The following is a 19813-nucleotide window of genomic DNA, read 5'->3' as shown; positions in this document are numbered from 1 at the left end:
GAAAAAACAGCAAAAGCACTTTTACAACATTGTTGCCTTATCACTGAAGAAGGTAGATTTACCAAAAGTTCTCTTCCAGCCTATCTCACACATCGAGGCATCCAACATCTGTCTTCCCAGAGCCATGCACCTTACTTGCTTGCTTCCCCTTAGTGTCAAGATTGTTAAGGCACCATCACTACACCATGCTCATTTAAAAGGATGCACATCGCAGCTCCTCCTCCAGGGAGGCAGACACCACACTTCCTTGAGAGTCTACTCCGAACCGCGTGCAGAAGAAAGAGCAGGAAATGAAGGGACATAATCCACAGTGGTCATAGCTGCCTTCTTATTCTTTTCCTACTCTGATGTGGTTTTAAACTCCTTTTGATTGTTTGCAGATTGCCCTTTCCTCCTGACACAAGTGCACACACACACAAACAGACAGACAGACAGACAGACACAGAGCACCTTGGAGCCAGAAAGACAGAAAAAGCTAGACTGGGAGAGGAGATGGGGAAGCTAACAGCACCACTCTGCAGGGGAACTGTTTGGAGCAGAGGGTGGAGGTTGTAGGGTGTAGAGCCAGTAGCATACAGAGGAGCTGCCTAAGGTCCAGCTGCCCCGCACTCATTCAGACTTTGCTGCCCAGCCAAGGACCAACTAGAAGGACAGGGTGTCAAAGTAAGAAATCTTAGTGTGGGAGACGCTGAACCCAGGCAAAAGGCAATGTCACCGCGCTGAGTCTTAGGACCTGACCTGTGAGGCTGGTCTTGTCACTCAGTGCCCAGCAAGGGCTTGTGCTGAGGCCGCTTCTCCACACTGGGCTATGAGGCTCAGTCTGTTTCCTGGTGCTACCAGATTATATCCAAACAGTCAACACCCCTTTTTGTGTGTGCTAAAGCAAAGAGCAGAGGCCAAGAGTTCACCATTGTGCTTCCAGTCCCACGCTTACCACCAGGGTGCCCTCCACACACTAGACTCCAGAATCAGCTGTCCAACCTTAGCATTGTAAACCCAGAGAAAGAACTTGAAAGACTGAAGACCTGCTTCCTATCACCTCTAATGTCAGCAGATGTCTCCTTATCAAGTTAGGGAGGGAGGGCAAACAGAACTATGGGAAGGAGATGGCACTGTAATCTTTCTTCAGGAGATAGGCCAGCCCCAGCATGAAAGTCCTAGTGCCCTCTAGAAACTAGACTGTAAACAAAGGCTAACTCACTGGAGAGTCCTCTCATAGAGATGTATGGCTCGGGTGTGTCAGCTCCTGCTACAGCAGGTGTGCCTTGCTTAGAGTGTCTGACACAGGAACATCTAGGTCTTTTGATGTACTACTTCCACGTACAGCAGTCAGCTTCCTGGCCTGGACAGCCCCACTCATATATTCAAAGCATGACTTTTTAAAACTCTACACAGTCTTTCTAAGCATATCTACTTTAAAGCAAGAGGCAATGTCTAAATGCTCTTGGCTTCCCACTGGTTTCTTATCTCCATCTAGGCAAGAAGCTTCTTGCAAATGACACCTGGCCGAAAACTTGGCATTCCCAAGCCCACCAGATGAGTGGTGCCATCCAAGGAAAAGTGGCAGTGGAAGGGATGTCCAGGCCCAGCCCCAGAACCCTCAGGTTGCCTGTCACATCCCCACAAAGTGTGCAATGGTCCTGCTGAGGTCTCTGCAGAGCTTGAAGCCCTCATAGAGGGGCCAAGCACAGGCCACATCACATCAGAATGGTGTACAAAATCTCAAGACAGCTTTCAATAGGGAACTTCCTGATTCCCCACTGAAAGGTTCTCAGCCTTGTACATTAACTCTGAGGGTCTCAAGTTTCTGGAATTAGGAAAAGGAAGGACATGCAGAATGGACCCTAGAAGGCCAGAGAGTCTGGTTTCTGGGCAACAGTAGGAACAAAGAAACTTGAGGTTCCAAACTCTGCCATTAACCAGTTAGCTAACCAAGAGACAAGCCCCTTGTCCACAGGGATCAGCATTGCTTTTGGTGAACCCCACAGAGTACTACTACCTCTCAGCTCTTGTGGCCCTAAAATATCCTCTGCTCTCCTCCCCTAAGAATGGCACACAGCCGGCACTGGTCACAGCATGCTGGCAACAATGGGAGCTGAGTCTTCCCAGAGAGGACATTTTTCTTGAAGCATATCGTTACCTAAATGGTGACCTAGATCCCATGTGTGTGTCATAGGTGTTGTGCTGGGGCTACTCAACATCCAAGAGCCCTGCTGAGGGAGCCGCCCCCCCCCCCCATCCATTCAGATATTTGGCCTTGAGAGCTGGGTTCCTGCTTCTGCAAGCACTGGGCAAATCTGAAGCAACAAGTGAGCTAGCACTCCAAGTCAGCAGCTAATTCACACAGCCAGGCCCCTGCAATCCTAGCAAGGTCCTGCCACTCCTCACCTATCCTTACCACCACCATCCAACTGCCCTTAGGCCTAACGGGAGTACTTTCTGCTGCCCACCAGGGCCTTTGCTACATAAAGCTCAAGTGCCCTATACATACACAAACACTGTACTCCTACCTCCTGGACACCCATTGTCTTCCAACTTGTAGGCTGAGTGGACGGCTGGGCCACAGCAGCCTTGCTTGTGCTTCCTCCAGCTAAAGAGGCTGCCCAGTGTGACAAACACAACTGAGGCAGGGTACTGACCCAAGATTGGGTATGTGTGTTGACCTTGGGGCACAGAAATACTCTTTTCTCTACATACCCATTTGCTATTCCCCTGCTTCAGCAGCAGAGGCAGAGCAGCCGGTTTCTGGTTGGTAAGGCCAGAGCGCCCACTGAGGGCCTATGAACAGAGGGTAGGCAGGACTGTCTTGGCAGGCAGGCAAGCTCCACTCCGGACTGGGCCACCCTAAAGGCAGAGGGAGCCTCTACTCGCAAGCCAGCTTGCTGTCAAAGCTTGACAGAGCAATGGCAAAGGCCTGCAGAGCACACAGTGGGTAGTTGTAATCCATGGTGAACACGTCTTCTGCTACCCGGCCAAACTGCATGACGATGTAGTCCGCTGTGGCCGTGCACAGGCATGAATGGGAGAGACAGGAAGAACAGGTAAGACATAGGACATAAGAGGGAAGGAAAAAGCAGAGATGCCAAAGGATGAAAAATCAAAGGCTCAGAAGAAGAGACAGAAGTAAGGAGAAAGAAGGTGAAAGGGGGAGATGCATACAGACAGCAGGGTACAGGGAAGAAAAGACATCCAGTGAGAAGGTGTTCTCGAGCCCCAGACATGGCTGGCACACAGAAACTAGGGCCAGGGCTCTAATCGCTACAGTAAAAAAGTTCTAACATAAGCCATATACCCATATCCTGTCTGTCACTCTGGTTAGAAAGGACCAGGTTGGGGATGGGGGATGGGCACCATATGTACAAACCACAGGGGCAGCCACACTTACGGTCATTGCCATGGATGATCTGGAAGTTCTTCACAGAGGCCTGCGTGACGCGCCCGTGGAAGTTAAGTACGTAGGACTGTGTGTCATCATTCCAGACTGGCGTCTTGTTCTGCAGCTCAATGATGCTCTCCGTGTTCTTGTTCTGCCAGCGTGCTAGCAGTGTCTCATGTTCCTGGGGGTGGGGGTGGGGGAGAGCCTCACTTGAGCCTGACCCAAGCCTTGGCATTATAACCAACCCAAGAGGGATCTGTCCCAGGATGAGGCTTCTTAAGAGTTTTCTATGCTTCCGGGGCTTCTCAAATTGTATCCCCTACAAATACACCTTGCTGAAATTCTTAGAAGCTCGTATAGAGGCTGGGGTCTGTAGAAGTGTTAGGTAGAGACTCACATTGCGTGGACGGATACAGACTCTCTCGTGAACCATGTTCATGCCTGGAACGATCACACTCATCTTCCGAGGTCCCTTGAAGCCCAGGACATTGGTCTCCTGGGAAAACAAGAGAATTTAGCACTGGCTACCTAGAAGTGTTTACCTATGGAGAGACTGGCCAGGGCGGTAAAGATGAAGAGGAATAAAATGTCTGCAAGATTAACACTTGAAGTCTAATAGTCACCTCTAAATTTAACACATCCCAAACTGCTCCCATTGACAGCCCAGCTTGCTCCAATGGCAGGTCAGCGCTTACCCACTCACTCACGTGAACTGGAGTCATAGTAACTTCACTTTCCACACCTCATTCCTAACCTGTCCCCAGTTTCTGTCAGCTATACTTCCAGATTACTCCAGAACCTAAGATCACCAGACAGCCACTAGCGCAGCTCCTTGCTTCTGCCCTGCGTTCCTCTCCCACCATCTGTTCTCAACACAGCACCCTCACTGTTAAAGGATATGTTTTCTTTCCCTCTCTGAAACTCTTATTCAACCTTCAGGGCCTCGTGTGGTTTGCCCCCTATTCCTTACTTTTCTTGGAATCTTAACTCTCTTCTGTAAGCACTCTGCCCTCCAGAGACAATGTGCACAGCTGGTGTCCACTTGTAATCTTTTCTCCAGTTACCTTGGCAAGACCTCTGCCATCCCTCCTGCAGGTCCACATACACCTTGGCATTTCATACACCTGTATCTCTACTTGATTTTAGTTCTGAGAATTTATCAAGAACATACTTATTTCATTTATATCCATCTTATGGCTTGCCTCTCACTAAAAATTTAAATGCCATAAGGGTTTAAATTGTTTCTAGTTACTGTGTTCTAAGTCCCTCCCTCCCCCCAACAGTACCTGGAATGCAGATGGGCTCAGGCTGCTTCTCTAAAACTGGCCAGCAGAGGGCACTGGGGGATCATTCAAAATAGCTGAGGCGACCTAATAGTCTCTAAGAAGTATCCCAGCCCAGATTCACTGGCCTTTCACTTTTAAAGCTACTAACTTGCACTCCTGGTATACTCAGGTAATCAAGTTTATTCCTTCTCAAGTCTCTGATGGGGTTGAAGACCAGGTAGCTTAGTTTTACAATGAAGCTTAGTTGTTTAGGGGTTAAGATGTTTTTAGGTCTAGATAGATGTTTTAAGTTGATAATGACAAGATTGATTTACATTCAGAATTTTAGACACAACAAGATAGGAAAGATATTTTCTTCAAGGCTGTCAAATACAAATAGCCAAAACACTAAGACTGTAACATTTATATAATTCCTGATTGGGTCATGGTTATTCTTGCTATAGGTAGTTTATTGTATATATGTGGAATAATATAAATGTATATGTAAAAAATAAAAAGTAAATTTTTAAAAAGTTTAAGAAGATATAAAAAGAAAATAAAATATTTAAAAAATAGAGAAAACAGTTTGCAACAGAGCATGCACCTATATTTATATTCCAGTCTTGTTCTTGTTGGAATAATTTTAGCAAGTGCCCCAACTCCAAGCTTCGGTTTCCAGATTACGAGGGAACAGAATCTCTGTTCTGAAAACATTCTGTAGTGCCCTGGATCCATGCCAGCAAGATGTAGGTGAAGTACAGAAAGGAACCCAACCCTCTACCTCCTCCTGTCCAGGAGCCTTCTGGGTCAGACTGCAGGGCCAAGGATGGTTCCCAGGGTTCCCAGGGCTCCCTAGGCCTGAGGCCTGATGACAGGTACAGTCCCCTTCCCACACAGCATCACCTTACAAAAGACAGCCCTTTGGGATGTAGCTTTGACTACTCATCCAGGAATAGAGTATCCCTGGTCAGGCACTATAGCCTGGAGAGGAACTGAGGACTCACATAGCACACAGCTGCCAGCTCTTGGCGCAAGGTTCCACTTTCCAGCGTAGAAGACGATGCTTTCTGAGGGTTGATGCCATTGTCATAGACGGTGAACTTGGTACCCATCAGGTTGGACCTGAAGGAAGGACAACCAACAGGCTTGTATACCTCTTTCCATGGCACAGACAGTCCACTCTCTTACAAGAAGCTGACAGAGCAGTATGGAATGGCCCAGGGCAGATGTGGGGACACAGTGGAGGCACTCCACAGCAGGCAACTCAACGCAAAGGGTATCTCATTTCAGTAAAGGAAATCCAGGGAGTGAGTCAGCGTGTATGGGTTTCTTGGAGGGGACGATGGCACTGCTTTTTCTGGAAAGCCAGAGAGAATTCGGCACCTCATGGAGAATGGCTGTCAGTTTTGTCCAGCACTGTGCCCAGCTGTAGCCCTCTTCATGTCTTCACTCTTCCATAATGAGACTATACTCAGGACCTCCCCACCTCACCTCCTCAGGGCCTCTTTGCAGCCCTGGCCCTGGGCTCTGACCAGGAAGCCAAAGCAACTCTTCTATAATTGCCTAAATCATTGGTAACATCCTGGTTTGACCTGTCACTCATGCTGGGCCTATACCCAACACCATGGAGCAGCTTAGTCCTGTCTGACTGAAGGCTGGGCAGACTAGCCTGTAGTTGGACTTGACAGAAGGATCTCCTTCTGAGACATCAGAAGACTTGCCAGTACCCTCCCTCCCTCGCCTTTCTGAGAGAGCATTGGTACCGCAGTTTCCCGATATAGCTGTCGCCTCCTCGAGACAAGTCTGTTGGGTCCACAGAGATGAGGTAATTGGAAGTTTTACTCTTCTTTCTCTTCCTACCCGCCAGGAGGAACACCTTAAAGAGTGAAGCAACATCATATTCCAGATCCAACCCACCAATTGTGGTGGCTGCTCACACACAAGCAACCAGCTTGCTTCAGCTCCCCCAACACATCTACATGTGGACACACAAAAGCAGGACAAGCCCATGAGTCCACCCAAAACACTTAATTCCCTGGAGAGCTGAGGGGTCGGTGTCAGAGCCGAGGTTCCCTCCTATTCTAGCTTCTAAGCCTTCATGCTGAAAACATGTCCAGAGGAACCTCACCTTCTTGCCATCCTCACGGTCTAGGTGCAGAAAGTAGGTGGGGTACATGCCCCGGTCCATCCCCTTCTTGTCCCGAGTGATGCGGCATTTGATGGTGATCCCTTGGGGGGCTGGCCTCAGCGCAAACTCCTCTAGATCCTGGACCTCAATATCCACTGGTGGCTCTGGGGCTGCTGGGCTGGGGGCTGAGGCTGCCTCCTATGGAAAGGAAAGAAGAGCAACCTAAACCAAAAAGACTCCACTTTTCAGATTGGTAGTCTAGGATAAAAGTCTGCTTCCCGGTTCAGTGTGGAGGAGGAGAGGCAGGGCAGGATTGCTGGGATGTGGATTTGGCCATCCTGCCCCAGGGTCAGGAGCTCTTCTAGTTTTCCCTCAGCAGTTCCTGGAGGTGGAATCAGGGATAAGGGCAGGTTCTCAGGAGGTCATCCTGCCCAAGTCCAGCTCTGCTTGCATCCTGGCCCCTTGGCCTTGGTGAAGAGACAGGAGGACGGTGGAGAAGCAGAAGAGCCCAGCTTTGTGTGGAGACCTACCCAAGGAAAGCCAGCACCTCATGACGTCACATACACAGAGTACCTCATTCCTAGTTTAACAACTTGGCACAGCAGAGTCAAGAGGGATGAAAGGGACTGTTTTCCCAGATCATACTAACCTGTGTCTAGGATGGATGGTCTTGATGGGAAAGGGCCCAGCCCACTGTGGGTGGCACCATCCTTAGGTGGGTGGGCAGGCTCAGGCTGATTAAGAAAGCTAACTAAGCAAAAGCCTGGAAGTGAGGCAGTAAGCAGTGTTCCTCCACAGGTTCCATTTGAGTTCCCTTGAGGATGCATTGTGACAGTGTAGGCCAAATAAACCCTTTCCTCTCCAAGATGTTTCTGGTCAGTGTTTTATCACAGCAGAAAACAAACTGAAACACCACCCACAGGCAGACCTAACTACTGATGTCAGCCTCCTACAGGCGGCTCCTCCCTCACTCACCCTGATGGACTTCCTGCTAGTGGCAGAACTAGGGCGGGTGTTGTTGTTTAGCTGGGAGGAGCTCGAGCTGTTTTCATCCTCATCCTCTTCCTCATCAAAGCTCATGCTGCTGGAGATGCCTATGGTGAGCGGAGAACAGGGAGGGATGAGCAAGCAAACAGTTTTACAGTGAGAATATGGGTGGTCACATGTAGATGCACGTTCAGACACTGACTCACCTACATCCAGGCACAGATACAGCCATCTGCGCACACCCTCACATTGCTGTAGGCACTCCCACTCATCCAGACACATACAAGGACACATGTCCTCTTTGGTGCACACATGAACTGGGGCTCGTCACGATTCTCCTTGGGATGCATCCCCACCACCCAATTTTAGCTCAGTCCCTACCTCACACTTCTTCAGTAGCAGTTACATCACCCCTGTCTCTTGTGTATCAAAGCCTGAGCTGAGCTGAAGCTGCACAGGAGAGCTCCACTCCTGGTTTCTAGTTCTGACTAAAGGCCGCAGATGGCCTAGGCCACAAACTCTGACTTAGGTCCTCACCCAGTCTGTGGGTGGGACTGACTCAGCTTTCCCCAGATTGCCCCGAGCCTGTCTCAGCTGCCCTCCCTGACCCAGAGTGCCACCCTGAGTGGCCTTAAAAGTTCCAGCCTTGGCGGCTGGAGAGATGGCTCAGTGGTTAAGAGCACTGTCTGCTCTTCCAGAGGTCATGAGTTCAATTCCCAGCAACCACATGGTGGCGCACAACCATCTATAATGTGATCTGATGTCCTCCTCTGCCTGCAGAGTGCTGTATACATAATAATAAATAAATAAATCTTATATATAAAAAAAAGTTCCAGCCTCATGAAGTAGTATTCTAGTAGGCTCCTCTTAATGTATGCAGATCTGCAAGGCTGCACCCAGGATTCCCTGGGCTTAGGGGCTCATGACAGAGAAAATGAGCAACAGGTTTCCAGGGGGGACATGCCCTGCCTCCCATGAGCTCAGCAGACAAACTGACAGCTTCTTTCAAAGGGCAAAAGGGAGAAGAAATCTGCAGTAAACCTGGGCCTCATGGGAGCTACAGGTGGGCTACCCCAGCTCATATTCCCTTCTCTTAACTTGGCCTCGTCACCCCTGACCGCGAACATCTTACTGATTCCAAGAGGTGCTCCTCCCCCACATCCAGGCAAAGACTGGACCAAACATAAGGAGGCTGTGTTTCTAGAGAAGAGAACCTAGGACTGAACTTTGGTCCCAGTGGGCCCCCACGGGGCTCACCCTTCCTCTGCATCGTGGCACGGAGGTCCTGCCCGCTGGGCCGTGTGCCCCCACCGGCTGCTGTCTCCCCAGCATCCTTGGCGTGGTCTGACTGTCCGACAGTCAGGATCTGCACTGGGCCTTGGGCCTCAGACTTGTCTTCTGCCAGAGTTGCTGGCCCGCTGGTGCCTGCAGGCCAGATACTCCTGAGTTACACCCAGAGGGAGAGGAAATCCTGGATTCTCAGGTGACCATGATGTGGGAGGGATGGATGATGAGACCCTTTGTAAAACCTTATTTGCAAAACTGGTTTTTTAAAAAAATTACAACTGCTGTTAGCCTGTTAATACTTAGTATACTGTAAAGGGACATGAGCTTTGTTTTTTCTGTTCTTCCCTCCCAGATAACTGCGAAGGGTTGGTTTGAAATCCTTAAGACAGACAGTAACCATCTACAAAATCAACTGCACAGTGGAAAGAACAAGACAGAAAACAAGGTCAATCCAAACCATAGTTGAAGGCAGTGGACACAGCCAGCTACAGGTTACACATGCTGGTGTTCTCTCTTCCCACACACACATGCGTCCAGGACACTCACATACATCATTAAGCATTGAGCCCTCCCTCAAAGACAGTGGCTGACACAGTCACCTTCCCAAGCACATGCTCTTCATCCCAGGGGCCCTACATTTTCCTGCCCAAGGGGCCACAGCTTTAGTAACAGTAACAAGACCTGGCCCATAGGTGACAGCCTCTCTCCTGGCTGAGCTTTGCTCAGCACTATAGCCAGCTCCAACAGCCCAAGGATTCTGACACCTCACTGTCCAACTATCACACAGCAGCCTAGAAATCAATGGCCATGACAAGGATGGAAGAAATAGTAGCCAGGAAACAGGACTTGGGGAAGTGGCCACCATCACTGTCACTGATTCCCTAGAGATGTTAGCCTCTGGAGCAGAGGGAATTCACTGGTCTGTGGGTCTGAGAGTCCTGGGGACAGGGAAGGAAGGTGGGGGGAATCTACATTATAAGGCAGAGCTGACAGCAACTGTTGTGAGAGCAGAGAGCTTCAGCCAAAGGGAGCATCCTGGCTCAGGGGACTGGGTAGAACTCAGGCTGAGGTAGGCTAGGTAGAAGGGGGTTGGTGCTGAGCCATAGCTAAGCTATACTTCACTTCCTGGCAGTTTAACAAGGCTTTCCACACCCACAAACTGGCCAAGGTATGCATGAACTAGACGAGACCCTACTGATGGGCATCTTGAGGTCACATTCAATGAGACTGCTCATACTATGTCGCCTTGAAGTCAGGAGGGTAAGCTCGCCCCCACAGTGCAGCCTGGGCTCTGGAAGGTCTGAGAAGTCAGGCTAACCTTTATGTTTTCCCTTCTTCTCCTTCCTAGGGGCCCCACCCTGGCCCTCCGATGCAGCTGCCGCCTTGGTTTTCTTGGCTGAGGTTGATGCTGGTGGGCGGGTGGCTCCCAGCTGCACACTGGCTAGCGAGTCGGCCTCTTGAACTGCTCAGGAGAGAACCCAAGACAGAAAGATGGGTGTTGGGTGAGATCATAGCTCCCACTTGACCATAGTCCCCATGCCAGCCCTCGTGTGGCTCTTCACCCATATCATCAACCCACTCATCTCGACCAAGCAGAGGTCAAGGGCAGACCCTCAGCCTACTACAATGAAGTTGACACCTAGGAGCCAAAGTTCTAGGTCAGCCAACTGCTCTGAGCGTGGACAAGTATGGAGGGAGTGTCGTCAGAACGTGCTAGGGCGAATGTGCTAGGAAGGACGGAGACTCTATCTTCTGAAATGAATTGCAGCCAAGACAGGCACTCCAGAAAGCCTGCAGAGGCCTTGGGTGCTGAACTCCCGGGATCCAGTGTGAGGGGGGAGGAGCTCTGTGAAACAAAGAGCTAGGTAAACTAGTAGGGAAGAACCAGGAAAGGCACAGCTGGTGCCTGCCACATTCTCCACACAGTGGGACTCTGGTCTGCTCAAAATCTATGAGCAGTTTCTGAATGCTCACAAGATGACAACCAACAGCCTCCCACCTGGTAGGCCCCTCCATTTCCTTCCTCAATCCCAACACACACTCTGCCACCCAGCACACATCCAGCTGCACTGGGCTGGCTTAGTGCGTTGCATACACCATACTCCTTTTATGTTATGGGGCCCGTGCCTGCACTGTCCTTCCCATCTGATTAACTCCTACTTCCGACTTCCTGGAAGCTGCAGAGAAGCCGTTCCCCCACTGCCTAGTGAGAGCAAGCACCCCACCATCACCTCCTCACACAACCTGTCCTCTCCCCACAAAGTACAATGTAACCACCCGGGACGCTGTCGCCCACCTAGACCAGAAGCTCCACGGAAAGAGACCACACCTACCTATCTGCCCACCCAGCACCCACAACCACTAGTCCACATCACTTCACCAAATATTTAGGAGATCCATGGATGTGTACCATGAATGAGCTTGGCAAAAGACCTACCTCCCCCTCCCCCCCCCCCCCCCCCACTTCCCTCATCCCCCTCCCCTGGGAGCAAGCGGCAGGTCTGATGTCCCTCCCTTACCACCTCTGGGAGTGAACCCCTGCATTGACACTAAGAGCCAGCAGAGGGCAGGGCACGAGGTAGCTAAAGCTAGGGGCATAAGTGGGCAGGCTCAGAAGCATGGCTTCACGGCAAACAGTAGGTGTGCAGCAGCAGCCTCTCTCAGCTTTGTCACCACTCCAAGCTGGACAAAGACCAGGGGCCTCAGAGAAGCCACAGGCTCCTCACAGATGCCTAGTATACTCCATGGGGAAGGCCCCTAAGGGCCTTACCTATTCTGATGTCAGCAGGGAACAGCAATCACCTGAGGCCCTGGAACACACTGTGGTTTCCTGGTTTTTTTTGTTGTTGTTGTTTTTAGTGTTTTAAAAGTGAAGCAAAAGCACAGGAGAAGATAAGTGACTTGCCACATCCATGAGCAGGTCTTGCCACGATAAGGGCAAGGCAAGCCAGGCTTCACATGACCAAAGGCAGTGCCTGTCTTCCCTGTATGGCATTACAACATAGCAAGTCAGGTACTTAACGCCATGCCTGGCCCCAGCAAATGCCCTGAGACAGACTTCATTATTAGGAACAATGGGGTTTCCTCAGGGTGTACGCATGCATGGAGACCAACCTTAGGCAGTATGCCAAGCTGAGACCTATGTAATAGGTGAAGGACTCCTAACTTCTTCCCTTTAACACATCGGGATGGTGTTGGGTTGAGCTAAGGGCTGAGCTAGCAGAACACAGGAAAGACCCTAAGACACTGTAGGGCAGGGGGACAGAGCCAAAGGTTAGAGGAAGAAAGTTCTCCCTCAGCTGAAAACGCTTGTAAGCAGTTGAATGCAGCTGGAGGCTCCAGGTTAGAAATGAACCACAGAAGTTCCTACCCTACCCACAAAGCTAGGTAGGTACCCACACCTAACTCCCAGTTACTACTGTGCCAGGAGCAGCCAACTGCATGGCTTGCACCAGCCCCGTGGAGGACTGCATCCTTCTATCCCCTAGCTCCTGCCTTCTTGCTCACAAACCCCGTGGCACTGAACTATGGGAAGAAGGAGTAAGTCCCGAACACCCAGACACAAAGGAGCCATGCCTGGGCAGAAAGAGCCTTGAGAGAATTCCCACAGGGTAGGCTCTGCTGAAGACTAAGTGTAAGGACGGCAGGCCTGAGGGAGTTCTCAGCCAGGAGCCTGGCACACCGAGTGAGTACGCAGGAGCTCTGAGAAGAAGGAGGCGAGTGGCCCAGGAGCTCCTAGGCAGTGTATGGCAGGAAGATGGGAGAGGAGTTCCTCACAGGAGAGAATGCTAGTGGGTGCAGGATCTCAGGGATGTGCTTCAGGTCAGAAACCTGGAACTAGGAACTCCCTGATCCATCAATATAACCACCTGGCTCAGGAGATGACAGTCTGGACACAAACAGGATCCCAAGGCTGAGGGTGCCTCTCTGCCTGCCTCCTCCAGCTGTCCACCTGAGCCAGACACCATATTCAGCCTGGGTAGACCCTACAGGATGGGTCTGCCAGGCCACCACCCCTGCCCCTGCCCCCAGGGTGTGGTGCCCGTGCTGAGGTTTGCTAGGCTGGCTGTCCCTGGGGCAGAGGCAGGGTGTACCTTGGTAGCTGGTGCTGCCGCTGCTGCTGAGGTAGGACTCCACCAGCGGAGCCTGCTCCTCTGACTGCCGGGCCCGCCGGCTCCGGGGCCGTCCATCTGCGTTGGCCTGCACCATCAGGGGCTCCTGGCGCTTCTTCTTCTGCTTCTGCTCCAACAGGGCCCGCTACAGAGGCACAGGGCAGGCACAGAGGTGGACTGGCCCACTACTTCCTCCAGGAGGAAGGGGATCCCATGGTGGGGGGGGGGCTAAAAGGAGCATCCCAATCACCAGGCTGGGTTCTAGAAGTTGTACTGGGGTCTCTGGCCCTCTCTGGGCCAGGCCTCATGTTGTTGGCATCCTGGGAGTAGCTGCCAGCCTGGCAGAAGAGGCAAAGACTGGGGTAGGGTTAATAACATAGAACTGGTAAAGGAGAGCGCTCATTTCTTTTCCCCATCAGACAGGGTCATCCAAGGAGGAGGGACACCCCAGCTGAGCTGCTGCCCTTCCCCGTCAGCCAGAGCCTCACTTACCTGCCGGTCAAGCTTCTGCTGCCTCAGGTTGCTGCCCTCATCATCTAGCACACTGCAAAGGGAGAGACAGGTATTCAGGGCTGCCCGGTGAGGCCCCAGCAGGTGGTCGAGAACCCAGCCCAATCTTTTAAACTCCCATCACAGTTCCCAGTGAATCCATGTGGTGGAGGGAGGAAGAGGAGGCTGCCATCTAGGCGCTACTTCAAGACAAGAAGGGAGGGGGTGTTATTCAGCGACAGAGTGCTTGCCTAGTGTGCATAAGGCCCTGGTTCTGATCTCCTGGAAAAAAATAAAATAAAGCCTTCAAGACTGGGGGTGGTAAATCACTCCTGTAATCCCAGCACTAGAGAGACTGAGACAGGAGGACAGAAGTTCAAGGTCAGCCTGGACTACATGAGACTCTGTCTTAAAAACAACAACACCCAGAAAACAAAGGGCTAAGCCATATTTCTGCCATGTTGGTAGCTTATTCTCCTCCATTACCCTGAGGACTTCTGAGGCAGCCTGGCCCTGGTAAGAACAAGATGAAACACCTTCAAATCTTTGAGCAGGGCCAGGCCTAAGAGATAACCAGGGAGCCCCAGTAGGGGCATCAGTCACTACTAGCCAGTCTCAAGGAGGCTGACCTTCATGCCAGGACTTGCTTCTGTCAGTTCCCTACCATCATCTCAGCTGATTCTTCCTTCTTTCCACCCTTTTTGGGAAGAGGGGGGTCCTCTGGAGCAGACCATCACCCTATCCTGAATTCCTGGTTCCTAAGCCCCTAAGTACTGACACAGCCCCTACTCCCCTAAAGAGGGCACAGCGTCCTCATTTGGGAGAGGCTAAAATGCTAACAACCAGTTTCCCCAGGACAAGGCCAGGGTTAGTTAAGAATAGCTGCAGGGTATACACGATGCACAGCCCAGCAAATGACTATTAGCCCTTCCCTGGCCACTGACAGGGGACGGGTAGTACCAAGGGCATCAGATCCTTGCGTCTCACCAGTCTCATGTCAGGTAGCCTCTTCTTACACAGGCTGTCCCTGCCTCTTAGGAAGGCAGAATATGAACAGGGAACTGGTATTTTAAATGACTTTGCTTTCTTGCTAGATCAAGACACCTCAAGCCCAAATTCTATGAAAGACCAACTCAGGATGTTGCCAGGGGTGGAGATGGAAGCCTCGGGGTTCCTCTTGGTTATGCTCGTGCCTATGGACCAGACCTGTAGGTGGAGACATGCTCAAGCAGGCCGGAGTGCAGCAGGCTTGAGAGAGGCTGTAAGGACACGTCTGAGTGGCTCTCGTGTATATGCATAAGTGTGTGCAGACACCTATGTTAAGAAATAGGCTTGCTTGTATAAACGTAACTTGAGTATGGTATGCGTGTGGACGGCAAAAGGCAAGGTCAGAACCACTGCAAAGATGAGCTGAAGCCATGCTTACCTCTGACGGCCGAACCCACAGGGCCCTTAAACTACTTGTGGAGCTAGCCATCCACCATCGCTCACCTCTCTGGCCACTGAGGACTACTGTGCACCATTTTAACGGACAGCTGCCTCAACTACATGACGTGTGGGAAGGCCTTCTCCTGGTGCCTCTGCGCTGATCTATGAGGAGCCCTATCTGTGATGTGGAGCTGTGTGGCATCTTTTACTAAGCCCTCAGCTGCTGGAAGATGGGAGAAAACAACTCAACAACAAGCCTCAAAGCCTTAGCGTTCCCAGAATGGCCCACCTGCCCCAGCGCACGGCTGGACGTTTCACCAAGGCCTCAGCCAGCTGCCTAAAACTTTGGTCTGACTGAACAGATGAACACCTTGCTATGCAAGGCACACTGACCCCGTGTGGCACCTCTACAGACCTAAGTCTCTTGGGTCTCTAGAGAGAGTGCAGATGTGAGGAAAGCAAGACACGGAGAGCCACAAAAGGCCTGAGAAGCCACAGCCTTCCACCATTTTACCTCAGAGCATTCCCTGCATCTGATATCCAGGCCTCATGACCACAAAGGTCCACAGAAGCACACACTCACTGCTTCTAGCACATGGGCGAAAGCATCAGTAAGGGCTCTATCCAGTGGCACCTGCTGGCAGGAGCTGAAGGGTCTGAAATCCAGACCTGCTCTGGTTGGGCCCAGCAGCCTCTGGTCCTTGCGAGAAGCCTGGCCTCAGAAGTGCCTGTGTGATCTCCACAGGTCAGGATTGGCTTCCTCTGTCCCAGTGGGAGAGGATATTTACCTCTTATAGGATGTTACAGGCTACATTCTTCCCAAGGGCAGTGCTGTGGTGGATGGAGGCAGCTACCTGATGTCATCCCAGGTACTGGGCTCGGTTAAGCATAACAAAGAATATACCTTCCTTGGTGCCAATGAAAATGTCCAGAGACATCTAGGAAAGATGAGGTGCACACTAGCAAAGCCATCTGCAGAAAGAGAGGCTCCCAAGGCAGCTTGGTAACAAAAGGTGTTTCTGGAAGCAGTGACCTCATTGCCCTGTGCCACACAAGGAGGTGTTTTCCTATCACAGGAACTGTCACACAGCCCTGGCCCTTCCATGCAGTTGTGTCTGGGATCAGAAACTATTTTCCACCCACACAGTATTTCCTCTCCCGCTATCCCCACATTTCCTGACTGGGAAGATGGACAATGAGCCATGATTTTAGTTTTAGTACCATGATTTCTAGAGGGGATACAGGTGGTGATTAACCAGCCTGCCTCCCTCTTAGACTTGAAAGGCAAACTAGGTTCATTTCTGTTTATGATGAAATCTGCTTCCCAAGGATTGAGCTATATCCCACCTGTAGCCTTAACTGCAAATGGTTCTGTACTGTCTGTTCCGGGAAATGGCAACTATACCTTTGTTTCTGAAGGCTGTTATGACCACCTTGTAACCATGCCTTTGTTTCTGAAGGTCGTTATGACCACCTTGTAACCATGCCTTTTTTTCTGAAGGCTGTTATGACCATCATGTTAGGCTTATGTTCTGTTCTGTAATCCCCACTTATTTGTCTGCCAAATCCCCCATTTGGAAACCCCTTACTCCTGAGCTATAAAAACCTTATCTTCACTACATCCAATGCTGAGCCCTTGAACCCTGCCTGTGTGCACAAATAAAACTTGCTTGAATTTAGCCATGATTTGGTCTGGTGGTCTTTCTCCTCACATTTGTGGGATCAACAGTAGCAGGGACTTAACAGTGGCTTTCAGAGAAGGGTGAACATAAGGCAACAGTGTTGGAGAGATTCTAGAAGCCACAGATAATCAGAAGAGCCCAGAGAAGCCACTCACCACCTCACTCAGCGTCAGGTATGCTCAAAAGGAATGGTGCATTGGCAGGGCAGTGGCTGTGAGAAACAACCCCCTATAGGCCCAGCAAGATGCTTGTAGGAGGTCCTATAATAACCCAGCCATCTACATAACACAGAGGAAGCCAGGTTCCTGGGAGATCTGCAAGGATACTGGGAAGACCACAAGCACAGGGCAGTGACAAGCCTGTACTGGAAGGAGATGGGCAGGCACACCTGGACACGGACAAGCTCCCTGGTGAATAACAAAGGAATCCCCAGCACAGCAGCTGAGCAACAGTGACAATTCTGATGGCTGTCTGGAGGGGGAGCAGAACTAAAGCTCCCTCCCCACCCCTACCCAGCTGGCCCTGCATCTTCAGGCTCCTCTGTAGCACCGTTCCTGGGGTATCTGTCTTGCTCACACCACCTCCGAGGCCTGCCTCTCGGATGGGCACCATTTTAGGCTGCACTAAATGATAACCATGTAAGGAGACATTAATGGCTTTTTAATGACTACGGTTCCAATTATGGCATCACTGCCAAGCCTGGGCTGCCAGCTGCAGCCCCGCCAGGAGGCTCAGACTGAGACAGGACACTGATGGATGGGTCTTCCAGCTGACCCTGGCGGCTTCTTCATTATGGTCACCTCCTACTGGGAGCCAGACCTAGAAGTCCAAGGAATGTTCGAGTCATTGGCTCCAGTCTGCAGTATTCCCCAATCTGGCTGCTCTACCCAGGGTCAAATAGGTGGTAACTTCAACTCCCAAGATCCAAGCTATCTATAGACACTTTACACCCCTGGGGGGATCAGACAGGTGTCTAGGGACTTCTACTGTGGGCTGGAAAAGCCCAGTATGGCCAGTATTATTAGGAAACCTGTTTCCATCCTTGTCTCCAATATTCCACTTTGTAAACTCTAGCTAATGCACCACCACTACCTGGTACAGGCCAGGACAGCGTCAGCCTCCGCCAGCTGGATGCCCCAGCCCACTCTGCTGCCTGCAAACCTTTTCCATCTACCTCATTCCTTCCCTCAGTCTCAGCAGAAGCTGCTCTGAACCAAGGAACCAGAGCAATAGGCTAGAAGGACAAGCCATCCAGAGGGTCTGGCTACAAGCCTATGCCAAATGCCGGAATGACTGAAGTCCGTATCCATGGCTCCCACTGCTTGGCACACAGCTGGGCATGGGGGCAGTTCCATAACAGAGAGGAGATGCCCCCTCTGAGGCTGGGCCATCTCCTTTCCATCCAGGCGTTCCCAAACTCACTGGGTGAGTTAAAGCTGCTAATGGATAGCACTGATCTTCAGTCACAACTACTGGGGAACATGCTCCAGGATCAACTTTTTTTTGTTTTTTGTTTTTGTTTTTTTTTTTAACAAGTACCATGGGATTCTCTAATAACTGGCCATGCAAATGACTCTTTGTGACCACAGCTAGTGATCTTCAAAGAATTAAAAAAAAAAAAAAATGTAGTGTCCAGAAGGAATTGACCGAACTTGTCAAAACAAGGCGCCTGAGGCTGTTAAACCTGGCAGCAAAACTGAAGTTGTGTGTGTGGGTGTCTAACAAGAACCAAAGGACCGGAATACCAAAGTCCTGCTTGGACTCAACCCAAGGAAGAGCTTTCTAGTCACAACTGGCTGATGGAAGATGTTTAGCAGAAATACTACATAGTGGTACAAGGCAATTATGAGAGGGCCTGTGTGGACCCTTGCATCCTGCGGTTCTCTATGGCTGGAGCTGTACCTTATAGGGGTTCTAGAGGCCTCACTGTAATGGGAGAGCACTTCAGATGTGCTGAAAACCCAGGGACGGAACCAGGAAGTTGAGGAAGCCCGAAAAGTCGTCTGTTAAGTTTGACATTGCTTTGTTTTCTAGAGGGAACATTTTACTGATGCTGGGTAGTGCTGGAGGCTCAGCCAGACATCACATGAGCTCCCTGCTCCCAAAGAGAGATCATGATTTAGTAAAGGAAACCCGGAGCACAGCAGGCAAGAACACTGAAGATAGGTCGAAAGGGACGGTCAGCAGCTAATAGTGCTTACTGCTCTTGCAGAGGACCTCAGTTCAGTTCCCAGCACCCACATGGCAAATTACAGCTGCCTGTAACTCCAGTTCCATGGGATCTCATGCCCTCTACTGGCTTTCGTGGGCTCCTGAACGCACGTGGTGCACATAAGCTCACACAGGCATACACACACACATACATAAAAATAATAGACAATTTTTTTAAAGCACCAAAGACAAGAACAACTGCCAACTGCACAGTCCTACAGCATGCCTGAAGCCACAGACCTTCCTAGGAGCTCCACCCACCTACAGCTTATTAAAAGCTTAAGAGTCCTTCATTATAGGCATCTAGTCCTCTTCTTGAATACAGGTAAAGAGAAATGGGCAGAATTGGAAACTACTGGTAATGGGAAACAAAAGGCAAATAAAAGACTCTAGCTGTTGACCTTTATAAATGAAATGGCTCTCTCTCTCTCTCTCTTTTAAGTCAGAATGTGAGCTTAATCCATGATCATTAGAAACTGAACCAAAATTACCCCTAAGAAGATTAGCACCAACTATCACTGCTTTGAAGAAAATGAGCTGAGCCCAGGGAATGCTGGACGCAACAACCATCAGAGAACGAGAGGGCAAAATCCTATTAGAAGAGCTGACAGTCTCTCTCCCCCACATGCCACATCCCAGTCTGATGCGCACCCACTGCAGCAACAGGGAAACCTCATGCCAGTCAAAGCACGTGTTACGCATGCTGCCCCCTGCCCAGCTGCCAAGAAATATGCCTTGTCTTCTGCCCCATTCTTTTTCCACCAGACAGACCTGTGGCTTTGCCTGCAAATCAGCAGCCTAGCAAGCGAAGGGCCCTTCGAATCTCCTCTCAGTACAGGTCTCTGCTA

General features: G+C 50.7%; 1 protein-coding gene across 4 annotated transcripts in view; it reads right to left on the bottom strand.

The window, feature by feature from the left end:
* Nucleotides 1–2434: 2434 nt before the first annotated feature.
* Tub (TUB bipartite transcription factor) overlaps nt 2435–19813 on the bottom strand; it is a 79618-nt gene continuing 62239 nt past the window's right edge. For 2 of the 4 annotated variants that reach the window (XM_051149183.1, XM_051149184.1), the window contains exons 2-12: nt 13648–13699; nt 13138–13300; nt 10362–10505; nt 9014–9181; nt 7745–7863; nt 6770–6967; nt 6405–6517; nt 5646–5763; nt 3774–3872; nt 3386–3557; nt 2435–2997 (exon numbers count right to left, since the gene is read on the bottom strand). In XM_051149183.1, coding sequence (XP_051005140.1) covers nt 2864–2997; nt 3386–3557; nt 3774–3872; nt 5646–5763; nt 6405–6517; nt 6770–6967; nt 7745–7863; nt 9014–9181; nt 10362–10505; nt 13138–13300; nt 13648–13699 — 1480 coding nt within the window. In that variant the 3' untranslated portion in view covers nt 2435–2863. The remainder of the gene's footprint in view (nt 2998–3385; nt 3558–3773; nt 3873–5645; nt 5764–6404; nt 6518–6769; nt 6968–7744; nt 7864–9013; nt 9182–10361; nt 10506–13137; nt 13301–13647; nt 13700–19813) is intronic. The other 2 variants (XM_051149187.1, XM_051149185.1) reach the window with 2 other exon arrangements.

Source organism: Acomys russatus, chromosome 7 (assembly GCF_903995435.1).
Source record: "Acomys russatus chromosome 7, mAcoRus1.1, whole genome shotgun sequence".
Taxonomy (NCBI): domain Eukaryota; kingdom Metazoa; phylum Chordata; class Mammalia; order Rodentia; family Muridae; genus Acomys; species Acomys russatus.
The sequence above is the reverse complement of the archived record's forward strand: the minus strand, read 5'-3'. Positions and strand labels throughout refer to the sequence as shown.